This window comes from Eleutherodactylus coqui, chromosome 13 (genome assembly GCF_035609145.1).
Source record: "Eleutherodactylus coqui strain aEleCoq1 chromosome 13, aEleCoq1.hap1, whole genome shotgun sequence".
NCBI lineage: Eukaryota > Metazoa > Chordata > Amphibia > Anura > Eleutherodactylidae > Eleutherodactylus > Eleutherodactylus coqui.
In genome coordinates, this window is record NC_089849.1 from 49040221 (window position 1) to 49058686 (window position 18466).

An 18466-nucleotide genomic window follows, 5' to 3' on the forward strand; every position below is an offset into this window, starting at 1 on the left:
TAAGTTATGAATATAAGAAGGGACACTCCAGAGTTATTATTCTACTAGTAGATGGTCCGTCCCAGGACGGGGAATGTAAAAGAAAATAAATCCACTTTAAATGACCCTCCGGTTTCTGGGCAAAATTCTGTCCTGGAACAACAGGAGACAGGGAGTTTATTACCTACAGCAGTTCTTCTCTGCCGCCCGTCCGATCCTCTGGTTATGGTTGCTAATTTCAGCTGTAGAAGGATAGCTGCAGCAATTAATTTTCTAACTACGCAATACACACTGTAGATTGCTCTCTGATTGGCCAGCGCTGATCATGTGAGCAGCTCTGGCTAATCAGAGAGCAGGTATAGTGCATCAGTAGTCTAACAAGTGGGGTTTGGGTAGTCTGAAGATTGTGCTGACCATCTTGGAAGCCCAAAAATGGGACCTGTAATTGGTAGAGAAGGGTTGGTAGAAAAGAATAGTGGCAGGCAATGTACTCCTGCGCTGCGGAATAAGTTGGCGCTATACAAATAAAGATTATTATTATATTATTATATTACTCCTTTAGCTTCTGGTCCCGGGACTGAATTTTGTCCTGGAACTGGAGGGCACAGGTGCCTATTCCCCTGCCCCCGGCTTGGTAACACTCACATCACGCTGTACATCCCTGTGGGCGCTGAATGCAGCAGGAGCGGCCAGCCACAGGTAGGTGAACCAGACGCAGCTGAGCCAAATGTGCCAAAGGTTAGTGTAGTGGGAACTGCTCTCTGCTACGCTGCTGAGTGCAGGACATACAGCACAATGGTTTACGTTTGGATGAGAAGGTTTCCCTTTCCCCACACTGAGCGACATCCATTGTACAACCACCACCATTGTTCAATAGCAGTTTTTATGAACTTATTCAGACTGAACCTAACTTTTTGACAAAATTCAGCAAACTGATTGAACAGATCTTTTGAAAGTTTTGCTCATTTCTATCCCTTTTATATATTATTCCTCACATAGGGAGGGACTTGTTATTTGTATAGCGCCAACTTATTCCGTTAGTAAATTAATTTTTATCTATTACTTCCCCCACCAAGCTGGGTACTCATTTTACCAACCTCAGAAGGATGGAAGGCTGAGTCGACTACCTGAAGCATGCAAGGACTGAACCCACAACCTTTCCAATGTATTCATTAAGATAAGCGATTTTTTTGGATGCGCGAAATGTCCGGCGGAAAAAATAGCACATAAGTGACTGCACTCAGAGACTGAAATTTCATGCTGTGGAAAAATAGAGGCCTTGCCCTATCTTTTGACTGAATAATGCTGGAGGCTCGATAGACTCCTATGAGAGTCTATGGGAGCCATCAGAAAAGGGAGGGGAGTTAGCAGCGGCTAGCACTGCTAACATTGACAGGTGCCTCTAGAGAGGGATTTGAAAGTGATCACTAGTAGTTCTGCCAACCAAGAAATTTTGGGGCTGTGGTGCATTTTCCCTGCAATACACCGTAGTCGGCCGTGTGGATGGACGAAAAAATCATGAATAATAACCATGACTTAGTTGTGACTATTCTTTGTTTAGGCGATTTTTGGCAGAGATGCAGGCAGCGTTAAAACACAAAGAGACCTAGTGGTGTATCACTCAGTGAAGCCTTCATATCCATTAAGTCATGTACTTCATACCACACCTTCGCTATTAGATCTACTATTGATGACTTTTTCGCCATCTATCATTCTAGTACCTCTCTTTCTAGAATTGAAAATATTGCCTACTTGACTAAAAGTTATTGGCTGAAATAGATTGCAGCTACCAACTGGCTATTAGGTGGATGTTTAATGTGTGTAATTACTGCTTCAACACCTCTAAGAGCATTCTTGGGCCCCCTGTCCACGGGCGAGGTGGAATATCGCTAGCGAGGAGCAGGGGAGAGAACTGACAGTTCTCTGCAGTGAGCCGATCTAACAGATAGGCTCACCGTAGAGAATCGCGGCAAATCGCGGCATGATGCAATTTCAGTCCCGTGAGCGGAGAATCGCTATGATTCTCCGCTCGTGGACAGGAGACTACGCTTTCCATAGTAACGCTATGGGAAGCGTGGATAGCGTTACTCACAGCCAGATTATCACCGCGAGTAACACAATGCAAGATCGGCTGTGGACAGGAGCCCTTAAAGGGGTTGTCCCGCGCCAAAACGTTTTTTTTTTTTTTTCAACCCCCGTTCGGCGCGAGACAACCCCGATGCAGGGACGTACAGAAAGCTTACCGGAGCGCTTACCTTAATCCCCGCGCTCCGGTGACTTCTATACTTACCTGTGAAGATGGCCGCCGGAATCCTCTTCCTCCGTGGACCGCAGCTCTTCTGTGCGGTCCATTGCCGATTCCAGCCTCCTGATTGGCTGGAATCGGCACGTGACGGGGCGGAGCTACACGGAGCCTGCATTCTGCACGAGCGGCTCCATTGAAGAGAGCAGAAGACCAGGACTGCGCAAGCGCGGCTAATTTGGCCATCGGAGGGCGAAAATTAGTCGGCACCATGGAGACGAGGACGCCAGCAACGGAGCAGGTAAGTAAAAAACTTCTTATAACTTCTGTATGGCTCATAATTAATGCACAATGTACATTACAAAGTGCATTAATATGGCCATACAGAAGTGTATAGACCCACTTGCTGCCGCGGGACAACCCCTTTAAATACTCAGAATTGCAGGCTGATGGCTTTCTTCTCAGTGATCTTGTTCAGGTGTATTCAAAGATATTTCTCTAATAAGCTCCCATTGTTATAGGTTACTCTATGAAAAAAAATTGCATTCATCATACATTGAAAAGCATTTATTAAACTGACACATGCAGTGTGATTTATAGAACAAGTTATGTGTTAGCGGAGAACAGGTCATGTCCTATGTTCAGGCAGCATGTGCATCAGTTCTCTCCATGGTATGTAGTACATATCCATTGACATCAATAGGCAGCCCTAAAATGAAATAACAGTGACAGTACATTACTGCCTCGTAGTAATAGAAACCCTTTAATCAACACATATGATGTACTAGCTGATATACCCGGCTTCGCCTGAGTTAATTTGGTATAACTGTATAATCCTATGCCACAGCTGTAGCGGAGGATCGCAATGTTTTCCCAGCCAGCTCCCAGATACAGCTAGCTCCGTTGAAAGCAATGGGCTGCCGGCAAGCCGTGCAGTGATTTTTCAGGGAAGAGCTTTAAACATAAGCCCTTCCCTGAAAAATCATCCCTAAAATGGGAGAACATCGCGCTTCTGTGATCTTCACTGTATGTTCACAATGGGGTCAGCGCTGCTGCCACCAGCCCCATTGAGCTGGGGAGGGAGGTGAAGGAGTTTAGCATGGCTAGCTAAGCACCCACCTCGTCCCGCCCTCTCCCTACCCCATCCCCACCCACTCCCCTTGCTGTCAGTCGGCAAGGGGCAGAGAGGGGGAGGGGAGAGGGAGGGAGTTTAGCAGAGCTGGACTCTCTTCCCCCCAGCCGATGGTATTCCAGGCTGTGGCGTATATACGTTGCACCGAGCCGTCTGAATGAGCGAGAAAACGGGAGATGCAGCGTAACTTGGTTGCGGCTGCTTCTCGTTTATGCGATTTTCGGCAGCGATTCAGGCAGACGAAAATCGAAGAGCCCTTATTTAGAACTCAAGTACCAGAAATACTCTTGTATGCTGTATCCATACATTATCTTACCGGAGTGACTGATATCGCTGATTCCTCTAAAGTTATATTAGCAAGTGAAGGCATGGGGATGCCGCTTCTCAATCCACCTGGAAGACACCACCAGTGTATAAAGTTATCATCACCTCCACAATGGCACACAACAGTAAGAGAAGAATAGAAGCCGTTATATGTGAGAATAACTTACTGTTGATTGCATGAACTACAGATTCTTGCAGCATGTGTCCTAGAGAATGCTCTAATCCCGTAACCTGGCATATAGAGTAATCACATAGTAAGACTGCATTGTTTATTAATACATTCCTTACATGGAAATATCTAATCTGTATGACTGCTTATACTTTCATGTATAGAATTGAACAATGATTCTAATGACATATAAATCAGTGTAGTAGGTTTCTAGAAGAAGTGATAAGGGAGATCCATGTATTGCACCTGTTTCAGTTATGGTGGCTTAAAGGAGTTGTCCCACTTCCAAGTCTTTAGCTGCAGGAAGCAGACAGCTCTGTACACTGCACAGAGGCCCAGGTTGGTACTGCAGGCTATTGAAGTGAATAGGACTCAGACTGTGTAGTGACCTATAGTAGTGTCCCTCCATAATTTGTAAGTCTGTTGTCTTTAAGTTATCTTTGTCTCTATGTCTCGTCAGTGTGTCTTGATTGGTGGTTTGAGTAGAAAAGGGGAGGAGATAGGTAGTGAGAGAGTGAAATAGTGTGGTGTGTGTCGTTGGGAAGGAGGTGCACGCAGGAGAGACGGGCTGATGCTCATGACGGGGCTAGGACATGGCTATGTCTCTGCTGCTGGAACGTTTGTTTCCTCTGGGAATGAAAGCGCAAGAGATGCTACTTAAGAGTCAGAATAGGAATGCAGGAGCCATACGAGCCCCTGCTGAACTGCATATGGAGGGGAAGCGCAGAAGTCAGTTACAGCTAAAAGTGAGAGTGGTTTGACAGACCGTGGAACCCAAGCAAGTGCCCTTCAGATAACAGCGAATGAGGATGTGTGTGTGCTTTGGGACAAGAACCGTCTATTGTCAAATGTGTTCAGAGAAGTAGAGTTTAGGAAACTGTTCCGAAATCTGTAACCTCATGTTAAGAAGTATTAGTAAATTTGCTTGTATTGAAAAATCATAGTTGGAATTTGAGAAAAAGAAACTGTGTGCCCCCCGGTTTTGAAAAGCATTTTGTTTGTCTGTGAACTCATTTTTTCATCGCGAGTAACTGATGACTCATTTAGGGACACTGGCGTCACGACTATAATCTAGAATTGAATTGCAGTTATCAAATCTGCTAAAATCTGATCTCCCTTGCTAGTGGCTGAGCCAGGTTACGCTTCAAACTTTGTGGAAAGGAGATGGTAGAACAACTGTGAACCGCTGCCATCTTGTACCCCACTATGTCCTCGGCTGAAGGCCTGGTTCTCGGTCGCTACACCTGCAATACCAACCTGGGCCACTCCGCAGATCTACAGAACTGTCTGCTTCCTGCAGTAAAACAACTAGAAGTGGGACAATCCCTTTAAAGTGGATAAATATTTTTAAATTGAGTGTCTAGTCTTTTACTGTATATTTAAAGCTTAAAGTGCTTGTGTCAAGTTTGAAACTAATCCACTATCCAGAGCATAGGCGATAAGTATCTAATTCGTGGCGTTCTGACAGCTGAAAACACCATGATCACGAGAATGGGGGTCAGCTATGAAATGAAGCGCCAGTTGAGCATATGCACTACTGCCTCATTCATATCTGTTTGACTGCTGGAAAATGCTGGAAACTGTACTCCGCTATATCCAGCGGTCCCATAGATGAATAGAGTGGCAGCATGCCACTCCAATAGGGAGGAGACAAGGCACCCATTGTAGTTTGTACATTGTCTGCATGGGTTTCCTCTGGGTATTCTGGTTTGCTCCTATGCTCCAAGAATATGCTGAGAGGTTACATGGTTTCCTATGAAATTTATCTAGGTTTCTGTCGGTGTGAAATTGGGAAATTAATTTGAGCCCCATTGGGGAAAGAGACTGATGTGAATGGTGACAATTTTGTGCTGTGATGTAGAATATGTCAGAGTTATATAAGTAGTAGAAATTATAATAGGGATGAATCTTTATTTCCATTTGAGTGGATATATGGCAGTAGTCTTTTTTTTATAGTTGCCCTGTATACTTACATCAACCCGACCGACAGAACTTCTGAAGTCCCGTAAGCTAAAACTGAGTTAGAAATAAAAAGACATGAATTAGGTATCAAATGTTGGTAAGTATAAGAATGTATTCATATAAAGCCTTTCCTGACATTTGCCATACATGTACAGTGGATATCAGATAACAAAATATAGAGAAGGCTCAAGTACTGAACCCCCTCCCTACACGGTAGATGCTGGCTATAAAATACAGTTGAAGGCCGGGATAGAAGATAACTCCAATCACTGGCCGTTTAAACCAATTTGGCAAGACATTCGAAATTAGCATATGGTGCACAATTTTGAATAGCAAGCCAAAGGAGGGTCTACAAGTAATTCTACAACTAGACTGCCATTTTGTATTCTGTCAATGGGTTTATACAGAGGCGTAACTTGAAGCTTCTGGGCCCCAATGCAAAACCTGTAACAGGGCCCCCAACTATAATGCTTTAGTCATAGTTCTGGGTTCCCTATATGGAGAAGAGAGGCCTTATGGGCCCCCTATGGCTCCTGTGCCCGGGTGCAACCGCATCCCCTGCATCCTCTATAGTTACACAAGTGGGTTTATAGTCAGAGACTCCCATATAATGTTCCCAGTAGCATTGCATTGTTTCTCAATAATGCCATTATATTTGGGAATTAACATTTTTCTAAGCAGTTTTCTAATATATAATAGTATTATTGAAAGTAGCTTCTGGTCTCTTTGTGAGTTCTTGACTTGAATTTAAGAGCAAATACATATAAATTACCTTTGGATAATAAATGAGACTTTCAAGTTCAGGTTTGACAATCGCATTGTGTCAACGAGGAAAGTGCCTTCCTATAAGGAAAATATCACCGCTCAGCATACAAATATGTGTTAATGAAGAAAGGGCAACGGATGGTCTGTAGATCTGGAGGCTTGCACACACAGAGATATAGTAAGAAACAGAGTAGAAGATGCTTCTTTATGCTAATATCAATTTAGTTCTAGAACCTACCAACCTCCCTCATTACTTACCACGCTGGCTGCAAAGATTTGCTCTGTGACATTGTATGGTAGGACAGCGAGCGCTTCCAGAATCCCTTCTAACTGCATTGTGATCTGAGAAGTCAGGAGAATCACAGGAGTCTTGGTGGCTTTTACCGTGAGGATCACAGTCTCGGACTTGGGGTAATATTTTTTCATCTATAACAGACAAATTACAGATATTCTGTTCACCAATCAAATAGTTAGAAAGTCAGAGAATATACAGAATATAGTCCTGTTATTAATACTGCATACTAAAGTACACTATCCTACCAAAAGTAATTGGACACATGAAGAAGAATTAGAAGTAGTATTCATTTACATATGTTAATACTTAGTGGGGCTCCTTCGGTCCTAACTACATCTAATACTCTCTGTGGTATACTTTCTACTGACGTCTGATAAACTTCAGCTGGTATTTCCCCAGATTCATCCTGCAAATATCCATCGGGCTGCCCTGCATCTCAAAGGTGAGCTATACTGGCACTGGCACGCTGGGCTCCCCCAGTATTCAAAGATACACTGCATGCTACTGAGACGTACTAATAAACACAAGGTATTGGTTAATGTTTTGGTCAAAATACACAAGCTCACAAGCCCAGGTCAAGGGTCCTCGGTCTCTTGTGAATCCCTAAAGTACATGGCTACTTTCTGTGATTATTTTTTTTTCTCTAAATTCCCTTTTTCTGTGATTTGAAAACTAGGAGTGGATCAAAAAGTTGAGAAGTTGTATCTGTCCTCTAATCATTTTATGATTCTCACCTAGTTTTGGCTTCAAAAATCGCATTATAGAAACTTACAAAACCTGCACATGTGAGCGCACCGCATTCATGTTCATCATTGATATGGGCAAACTGGCACTTTTTTGTTTTGCGATGGAACAATCAAATATTACCAGATGAAGCATGACCATGTTAATACAGCACCATCTGGTGGCCATAATAGAAAAAGCAATTTGTAACAGCACGTTTTCAACAACAGGAAAAGAGAAAATGCAAATAAGGGAGATGTAACAATACCTCTGCAGCGCCACCTATTGGATGGCAGCATTCTTTCCACACACTGTGACTTTTTAACAAGTCTTAACAATGATTGGGAATAGGAAACCAAGCCAGAAAACCATACACAGACAGCTTTTCCGGGGTCTTTGCTCCTCATCAGTGTGCAGTATGTTTCTGGCTTAGCTGGTGAAAAACACATATAGGGTTCTGCACCATGGCATCCGTTTATAATGAAAGCCACGACACAGTGCTGAATTCATCATACAGCAGATACCACCAGCGTCTAACAGACCATAATGACTTATAATAGGTTCATCATGATATCCTTTCTTTAAACAGCATTTACCTTATAGTGTTCTTGGTGATATCAACTGGTCACAGAAGGAACTCCAGCTGCTAGACCATGGTTTATCTTTACTCTGGCGAATCCACAGTCAAAGCAGCCTATTGAGTTTTCCTTCTCACGCATTTTAAAGCTTCATACTTAGTTTGCAGGCTCTCCTACATCCAAGTTTCTAGTTTAAAACAATTCCCAGCACTGATCAGCTGGTCTCTCTCATGAACATGCACGAGCTCAGCTCCCCTCTCCTCTTTTCAGAGACTGTGTAGTATAACCATGTCTATTCAATACTACACAGCTATCTCTCTGTTGATCTCATCCTCCCTCTCTTTCTGAGTAGTTGCTTGTGGTCCCCCCTCACTTTTGATAAGTGCAGAAAATTCACCGAAATGTATTAGAGCTCTCTGTAATAGTAGCTTTCTCGGCTCTCTGTCCTCCTGATCTCCTTAACCCCTTAGTAATAGCTCAGTAGAAAGGCAGTGAATGCACTTTCAGGACAGGGGAGCAGGCTAGGGGAGGAGCTGTCAGTTTACTCAGACTGACAGAATTTGGTAAGATTTCAGTCCTACAGTCTGCAGTGCCTTGGAATACAATACAAGCAGAGAAATGAAACCATTGGAAATTCTTAATGAAAACTAATCACAAAAACTCTTAATTTCCAAAAACACATTCATTAAAAGAAAAAATGAGTGCAAAGATGTACATGCAGCCTATGAAATGTTAAGTCAGATTTTTGTTGGCGAGGAAGGAGATACAGCTAGGAATAACTTACCTCTGGAATGATGGAGCCATAGTCATCTGTCTTCAGCCAGAATGCATGTGGATCCTGCAAAATTGGAAAATCAATTATTAGATCTATAAGACATAAGGTCCCTTTCAAGGGGTTTTCCAAAACATAAAAAAAAGTTAAACAGGCTTAAAATGCAGAAAAATTGAATACTCACCAATCCTGGTGGCTCACCATACAGCACTGCGATCAGTCACATGACATACATTGTGCACGTGACCGCTCAGCCATCCACAGGCTTTACAGGTCATGGAGGAATCACTGCTAAAGCCTGTGAGGGGCTGAGTAGTCATGTGCACAATGAACGGCATGTGACTACCTGCTGCTTCTTCTGGCTTCCGCCCACAGCAACTGCAGTGCTGATTAGAAAGTTATTGGGAAGGTGGATATTCTATTTTTCTTGATTTCAAGCGCATTTAACTTTTTTATGTTCTGGAAAACCCCCTTAAAGGGGTTGTCCCGCGGCAGCAAGTGGGGGTATACACTTCTGTATGGCCATATTAATGCACTTTGTAATGTACATTGTGCATTAATTATGAGCCATACAGAAGTTATCAGAAGTTTTTCACTTACCTGCTCCGTTGCTAGCGTCCTCGTTTCCATGGATCCGTCTAATTTTCAGCGTCTAATCGCCGGATTAGACGCGCTTGCGCAGTCCCGGTCTTCTTCTTTTTTCAATGGGGCCGCTCGTGCCGGAGATCAGCTCCGTGTAGCTCCGCCCCGTCACGTGCCGATTCCAGCCAATCAGGAGGCTGGAATCGGCAATGGACCGCACAGAAGCCCTGCGGTCCACCGAGGGAGAAGATCCCGGCGGCCATCTTCAACCGGTAAGTAAGAAGTCACCGGAGCGCGGGGATTAAGGTAAGCGCTGTGCGGTTTTTTTTTTAAGTCCCTGCATCGGGTTTGTCTCGCGCCGAACGGGGGGGCTGTTGAAAAAAAAAAAAAGCCGTTTCGGCGCGGGACAACCCCTTTAATTAAATTTAGGTTAGGTGGAAGAATATTACCCATATTAGTCTATTCCCAAATTTCATACCATTGATGGGCTGTTTCTCACATTTGTTATCTGCTTTACTTCCCCACATCAGACTAGGTATGTTTGAACAGGCTGAAATTTATTTGCAGTTCCTTCTGTAATAAGTGGTAGCTTTCTGTGCTGCTGTCTTAAAGAAGTTGTCCAGGGTTGGAAAAATATTGTTGCCTACTTCCAAACACAGTACTATACTTGTCCATAGGGTTGTGGGTGGTATTGCACCTCAGCTCCATTAAAGTGGATGGGAGCTGAGCTGCAATACCGGACACAACCCATTGACAAGGGTGGTGCTGTATATGAAGGAAAGCAGCCAAGAGAATCGCTGATTAACTAGATTCCAAAAGGCAGAAGAGTGTAAGAAGTTTACCTGGCCATGCACCAGAGTTGTTCTATGGGAGTAGTCTCTGACGCAAATATTACTTTGTTAAAGCATTCTCAGCAAAGAAAAGTGGATCTCCCATTCAGGACCCTCATCTATTACCAAGACCCAGAATAACTAACATACATACTGCATGTACATTACATGAGCTCAACTCAACATGTAATGTCTCATTATTCCTGTGGTGGCCCCTGAAGTATCGCTCACTGTTGTACATTTACGGCATATGGTTGGCACTGCTTCAAGAGCACACCATCTGTAGTGGGAGCCAACTGTTATTGACAGCCAGAACCGGAAAGAACACTGATCCTTGTTGTCAACCTCTTACATGCTGTCATCAGTGTTGATCACAGCATGTTTGGAGTTAACAGAGGGAGGGAGCTCCCTCTGTGACATCATTGGCCCTCCATCACGAAATTGCAAAGGACGATGTGTTGTCATTGCAAATGGATAGCAGACAATGGCCTCGAGGTCTGCTATGGCTTTCAATGTAAATAAATACACTTTTTATCTCGCAAGACAAATGCTATGAAAAAAATTTAAAAAAAGATCGAAAGTACTTTTTTTTGTTCATTTTTTCAACCAAAAATGGAATGAAGGTGATCGAAAAAGTCATATTCCCCCCTATTGGAATCAATAAAAACCACAGCAAAAAACAATACCTTATAGAGCTCTGTCTACTGGAAAAATAAAAATAAGTCCTTGAATGCAGTGATGCCAAAAACAGGTGAAACCACAGCCCAATATCACCCTCGCAATCCATGTGAAACCCCTGGATGCAAGGTGTTTCCATGTGGAAACAGCTTCGCATCACTGCGGGGCTGAAGGATTATCCTGCCGCTGCTATCACAGCTGCAGCAGAGGATCGCGGAGTTCTGCCGATGGCCCCATTGAAAACAATGGTCGATATTGCGAAAAGATAGGACATGCTGCGATTTTTTTCCTGCATTGCATCACAACGTAGTGCCATGCAGGTAAACTTCGCAAATGTGAATGTACCCATTCAAAAGAATGGGTTTCATATTTGTGCAAGATTTTTGCGTCTCGCAACGCACAAATCTCGTACGATTTTCTTGCCAGTGCGAAGCTGTCCTTAGGCTGCATCCACATCTGCGTTGAGAGTTATGTTTTCCTGCTCGGTTCAGGGAGCAAGTAGAGGGAACCTCTTAACCGAACGGGTCCATTTTATCATATACTGGCCTGAAAAACCTATTTCTGACCCCTCCATAATTGTCATGTCTTTTATGTGGATGCCCTGTGCAAAGTGTCTTGTCTTCTGTTGTGTGTATTGCACAGCTGCAGCATGCAAGAGGTTAATGTCTGCAAGTAGCTGGGATATGTGTGGAAAATGTAGCAAATTTGTCTAGTCATGTTGAATGATATAAATATGAGTGAGTGAGGAATGTCTGGTTCTTCTATCTTATTCCATCTGCTTCAACGGCTGAGAGAGGAGTGAGAGTGCCGGCCACATGGGGGTAACTTGAACCCTCATGTGGTGAAGAGATGGAAGCTGAGGAGAGGTATCCTGAGTCCCTACTTCCAAGAGCCATCTTTAAGGAATGAGAGAGGAGAAGGTGTCTGCCATGCAGCCATTAAGCTACTAATTCTCAAGTGAGTGGCTGTGGAATGTTGTGTCCCCCTCCAGTGTTATTCTGCATCCCGGAGTGTGTGTGTCCAGAAGCAGAGTCATACAAAGAGCAACTGTAGGCCCGGTTTCATCCTGTGTCCTGCTCCCTGACCATCCTCTAAATTGACTTCCTGCATTGGCGTGTAAAACTGTATCTTCCAAGAGTGAAGTAAAGTTTCCAGTCACTGTCCGTTCCCAGTGATTGAGTGTTCAACGTTAACAGTGTGTGGACTCTCTTATTTATACAGCCGGAGAATCAACGGTGTGAAGGAATGGTGGCGTCACGAGTGACAACTTCTTCAGTTCACCACACATCCACAGGTAATCGCTGTCCCATCGTTGCCTGGAAGAGGCCTAGTGGTGCCTTGGCCGAGGTTACATGCATCCCTCTTGGGCGGAGTCTGGTAGAGCCACCGTGACAAGTGCCATCTCTACCCCACCAGCTCCTCAGTGTGGGCTTTGTGTCTTGATCGCTGTGGGACGTTACAATGATAAAACCGAACAGTGCCGAACAGACCCTACTGACTATGATGGGGTCAGTTCGGTTTACGTTCAGCTGCACAGCATTTTACTAGTGGAAAAAGCGCTACATGCAGCGCTATTTCTTCCAGTATTTTGTGCCAGATTGGAGGTTCCAACTCAGATGTGAAGGCAGCCTAAAACAAGGGGAAAAAATCCGGACTGATAGAGAACCTGGCATAAGTGACACAAGAATGTGTCAGATGATTGATACATTTGGAGCAATGTTATATATTTGACATGCATTAATTAAAATTGGAGACATTTATCTATAAGTTCTGTTCTTACCGTCTCCTGTGTAAGGCTCAGTTTTATAATATCGGACAGGAAGTAAGTTTTTCCTAAAGTGTTGAAAAAATATTCAGACAATCCCACCAAAACCATTGACTGCCATGTCTCAGGTAGGATGATGGGGGCTATATACGCTTCCTGCTGCTCCTGAGCTCCAGAATGTTGTATACTTCCCTGTGGATAATAAAAGGATTAATAATAATGGCAGCAAATCAGAATGCTGCATAATGACCACAAACAGTTAAAGGGATATACCCATCTTAAACATTTATGACATGTCCTCAGGATACGGCAAAAATGTCTGATAGATATGGACCCTACCTCTGGACCTGCACCTATGTCCAGAAGTGGAGTCTTCTAACCCATCCAGCCTGCTACATCCGAGCAAAGAGTGAATGGAGAAGTACATGGCTCGAACATTCACTTCTATGGGAGTCACGAAAATAGTCCATAAAAGTGGAGAGTCCGTGGAGAAAGCTGCAATGTGTATTTCAACCCTATACATTAAGGCTACCTACATATGGTCGTGCGATGTGTTTTACTCTCCCATTTAAAGCAATGGGTGAAGCGTTCAGAGGAATGTGAAAAAATAGGACATGCCACGATTTTTCAAAAGAATGGGGTTCATATTCGACTTTTGTGAGTCTAACCATGGACCAAACTCGAGCAAAATTCTCAACTGTATGAAACCGGCCTAAAGGAGCAAATTCTGCAGTGAAAATCCACAGCATTTCTGCTACTTAATGAGTACGATACCGATTTGAAAGTACATGTACTTATTTTAACATGCATAGTTTTTTAAGTACATATGAGTGTTGATCTCAAAACCCCATCCACTTGCATTGTACTATAATTTTCTGCACATGACTGAAGCCTCCCTTGTAGTGAAGTCAATGGGACTACTACAGTACCATACCAGTGCAAAGGGGTGGTGATTAGAGATGAGCAAACCTACTCGGCCACGCCCCATTTTCGCCTGAGCACCGCGATTTTCGAGTACTTCCGTACTCGGGCGAAAAGATTCGGGGGGCGCCGTGGGTGAGTGGGGGGTTGCAGCGGGGAGTGGGGGGAGAGGGAGAGAGATAGGGCTCCCCTCTGTTCCCCGCTGTTACCCCCCGCTCCGCCACGCCTCCCCCCGCCCCCCGGCGCTCTCCGAATCTTTTCACCCGAGTACGGAAGTACTCGAAAATCACGGTGCTCGATCGAGTAATTACTCGAAACGAGTAGGTTCGCTCATCTCTAGTGGTGATGTTTTGGTGGATAAAGCAGCCATGTTTCTGTAATCATGTGCCACACTATTAGGGTAGGTTTACACATAGAGTATTTTGGTGCAGATCCACTGCAAAATCCACACCATTTAGTATGAATTTTGATGCGTTTTTTGCCATGGATCTGCACCACATTTCATCCTTTCAATGGAAGGGGTGAAGTTTTCTGTGGACCCGCATGAAAATCCATGTCAAAATCTACACCAATGGTGCAGATCGTGAAGTTTGGTGTGGACTTTTCCTAGGGCCTCTTTCACACGGGCTACAAAATCTCGCTACAAAACGCACGTATGTGAAGCCCATGGTTTCCAATGGGTTCTTTCACATGAGAGATGTTTTGTAGCCTGAAAGAACCCATTGGAAACTCACAGGGGCAGAGGAATCAAAAATATTCTTAAATCTTTCACTATGATGATCCCTAAAATATAACCTTCATTCGATTATTTAAAACTTCGACTTCCAAGCAAACAAACAAATGAAGAAAAATATATGAATATCCCCACCACCTTGTGTCTAATATCAGTAGCTTGTATAATTAACTACCAAAATAGATATATGCACCTAAGCCCATATGGGTTCTATATTCTGTTTTCCCTAAGTAGGTAAATCTTATATTTAGGGATATTATTTTTTGTAGTATATACCAAGTAGTTATCCACTATCACATTCCCTATTTAGTGATTAGCGGGTGTAGATATATGCATTATCACAGTTGAGCCCTGTGATGAATACCTTTGGCTGATCACAACTTAATTAGGCATCTGTACCAACTATATGGTCAATGTGCAAGTGGTGTGAGCACTGGTACCTCGAATCCCCCTTAGAGGTGAATGCAAGACCTGGATTCTGGTCCAAGAGTGGAATGGCAGTATGTACTATTCATGCCAGATTTCCAGTCTAGGTACCATATGTCAGCTATCAAGATTACAGCTGGATCCAGACCTAGCGTTATGCACTCAATCTTCAGTTTCTAATATACAAAAACCCAACGTCAAATATGCTGAAGTAACAGGCAAATCTGTCCTGGAAATGACCAATTATGTAATAGAGTTATATCCCAGATTGTTAAGGCCTCATGTCCACGGGGAAAAGATGGTTTAAAATCCGCAGCGTTTTTCCCGCACGCAGATCCGCACGCCCATAGGGATGCATTGGACACCCTAAGGTAGTTAAATACCTACGGATGTCATTTTCCCCTTGAGGCGCGGATTGCGTGTGCGGGGAAAAAACCGCAACATGCTCCATTTTAGTGCGGGTCTCCCGCGGGGACGGTTCCCCCAGGCTTCTATTGAAGCCTATGGAAGCCGTTCGGATCCGCGGAACACCCGTACCAGAATTAAAACGTACCTGTCCGGACGCTGCGGATCTTCCCTTTGTCGCGGCCGGATCTTCTTCCTTCGGCCTGGCAGATGTGCCCGGCGCATGTGCACGGCACGCTGCAGGCGTGCCGAGCACATCCGCTGGGCCGAAGAAAGAAGATCCGGCCGCGACGGAGGGAGGATCCGCAGCGTCCAGACAGGTGAGTTTATTCTTATTTTCAGCCTCATGTCCGCGAGAAAGGAGGGACCCGCTGCGGGATTCTGCATGGAGAATCCACGGCGGGCCTGATTTTCTCCGTGGACATGAGGCCTTAATGAGTCATCTGTCTTGAACAATCTATTTGAAGTCCCAGGACGATAAGCTGATAACAGGGTGTCTCAATGCTGGAACCTCAAGCAATCAGCTGAAGGAAAACCTGACTACAAGTCTTTAGTATCCCTGCAGTGCCACCGCAGGTGAAATGAAGCATTGCACTGTTCACATTTAAATCAATAGGTTATGCATTCTCTCTTCGATGCCGCTTTTCACTCCATCTGAAAGACGAGGATCCTGAATGGGAGCCCTCTCTTTATTAACTTCAATTTCCATACTACAGTTTTGAAAATGAGACAACCCTTTTAAATTAGGCAAAAATGCCACCTTTAAGATGTAAACATTTCTTATAGCAAAACTGTTTATTTACACTTATAGAAAAAATTACAGTACACTTACAGTAAACTGTCCATTTTCTATCATATGCATGTTATATTACTGTCTCATTACCTTAAGATCCAGATCAATATACGTTTTCTGCACTCGTGGAGGACTTATAAGAGAATAGTCAATTTTATTACGGGCATCAAGATCTGCATTAACTGCAAAACAAACATTAGTCAACTCAAAATATATTTTTTTATATCAGCAAAAAATTCATTATTCTCTACTGTGAAAAGTATGTTTTCTTTCCAGATGACCAGACTTATTGGATAACTGTCACACTGAAGGGTAGCGCACTTGTCAGCTTTGCTGTGTAGACTTGGACATAATAAGTAGATCCATCAGATTATCATTAGAACACAGGGGAATATGCTGTACTGTTACAGTCCTGAATGTGGCATAACATTAATACCATAGCATACACACATCTAAAGGTTGGTATGCATCTCTGCTGTGACTTCCTGTTCTTCAGGGGAAGAACTTTATTCTGACACTTCCTAAAGACTGTAATAATCTGTTACATTTCTTTGACAATTGGCTCCCATTTACTTCAGCTGCTAACGAAGCACACACTTATTGAAGCACTGTATTAGTGTATATGTAGTACTTTAGGGTATATATACATATATATATATATATATATATATATATATATATATATATATATAAACACACACACATATATATATATTATACGAGACACACTTATAAGAACTTTGCAGATATTTTAGAATTGGAAGGAGATCATTACGTCCAAAAGGGTACCAAACAATGGGCACATCGGAAGATTATATCCGTGAGGGAAATTACTACTCATCATTCCAATTTAATAAACATGACCATATGTGTAGCATCAAGTATATGCAGATAAAAGAGGGGAAGAAAAAAAAAGGGGTGGGTTGGGGTACGTATTGTACCATGCCCTGCTATCCCACGCATCATGTATAAAGTGTCAGTAGACATTGCAAAAAGAGCCTGCAGTTCTGCATCCCACTATAATTTATCCAGCCATAAGAAGGTCATCAAATGGTTACATAGGCGTTACATAAAGAAATCATCACTACCTACAATACAAACCCCACCTGAATATTCCTATATGTAGAGCAATAGTAGCTAAAAAGTCATATAATAATAACTATGTAGCACATTCCACCCATGTGATGTTACTCCTGTTTGTCCACACTCCCCGACTCACATTTCGTCTCTTCCTCATGGGGATTAGGTACACTATAAGGACACCGACCTCTATATATAATTACCTTCATCAGCTACACCTGAAGCGCCTTTTTTCTGTGTTAATCTATTCTGGAGTTGCTACTGCATGAAATTATTAGGTAATTATCTGTGATGTACCTGGCCATTATATTTTGTTCTATGTTGCTGACTCATAGTGGATTATACAGTAATACAGGAAACAAGTGTGTCCCAATATGGCTGCCCGCGAAAAGGGTGTAACAATAAAAATTAAATAACTACAGCATAAAGCAGAAACACATCATTTATCTTCTGCAGACTTACATCTGATGAAAGTAACATTACACATACAAGACATTCCATTTGTACAAAAAAGATGACAGTGGAAGATGATTAATCATAAGGCATAGCCATCCAACGATAGGGTATGCTACGCTAGACGACAATTACAGCTAAAGTCTTTGTATAAGTTGACATTGGCTTCTCACTTCACCATGGAGGAAGTAAAGTAAGTTCAGTTTCACATCGACGTTGGAACCTCCGGTTCTATCACAGATCCAGCTTCTGTTCAAAAGCTGAGCAGTTGAGTGAAAAGTGGATGGACCCCATTATAGTCAATGGGGCCCGTCTGGTGCTGTTTGGTTCCGTTCTGAGACGGAGCCTTCGGCCCTGAGGATTCCCCTTTTCCTGCTCCCCGCACAGAGCAGGAAAACGAAATCCCAAGCTCTTTTGTGCGTGAGCTGATATTTTTCACTTCCTTGCATGGTATCTCTATTGAGTTTTGGTGGATTGGAACATGGATCTGTGATGAACCAAACTGCTAGCACCTTTGCAGATGACGCCAGTCATGTTGGGACCTATAGTTTATCAAGTTCTACCTAATAAACTCTCTCCATTCTCTGTTCATTCCTTTCAACTACTCATTACTTTATAGTTAGCTTTTTCCCCCCGCTCATTCCCAAACTGAAAAAAAGTTAAAAGTTTCGTAAAGCCAGTAGAGTATAATGTAACTGTTGTCAGTAAGAGAAACCAAGTAATCTTGTAAATATACCTTTTAGTGGCTATCAAAAAGACATGATGTTATAGCGAGCTTTCAAGCCTACTTAGGAAGAACCCTACATAGACTGGAAATTTCGCTATAATACCATGTCTTTTTGTTAGCCATTAAAAGTTA

At 43.2% G+C, this 18466-nt stretch overlaps 1 protein-coding gene across 1 annotated transcript; it reads right to left on the bottom strand.

Moving 5' to 3' along the window:
- Positions 1-2849: 2849 nt before the first annotated feature.
- Positions 2850-18141, bottom strand: LOC136587362 (BPI fold-containing family C protein-like). Its single transcript, XM_066585932.1, has 10 exons — positions 18120-18141; positions 16165-16256; positions 12812-12988; positions 8954-9007; positions 6832-6999; positions 6581-6651; positions 5820-5862; positions 3845-3908; positions 3670-3746; positions 2850-2930 (listed from the first exon to the last, which is right to left on the bottom strand). Exons 1-10 carry the CDS (start codon positions 18139-18141, stop codon positions 2850-2852), a joined length of 849 nt encoding a protein of 282 aa, XP_066442029.1.
- Between the last annotated feature and the right edge of the window lie 325 nt (positions 18142-18466).

Bases quoted from the DNA above. Each gene is read 5' to 3' on its own strand.
- LOC136587362 (XM_066585932.1), bottom strand. From the start codon at position 18,141: ATGACTGGCGTCATCTGCAAAG. The intron at 3,909-5,819 runs GTAAGTATACAG...TCTATATGCCAG, and splicing joins GTTCTGTCGGTCGGGTTGAT to GTTACGGGATTAGAGCATTC. The intron at 2,931-3,669 runs GTAAGATAATGT...ATTTCATTTTAG, and splicing joins CAGCGATATCAGTCACTCCG to GGCTGCCTATTGATGTCAAT.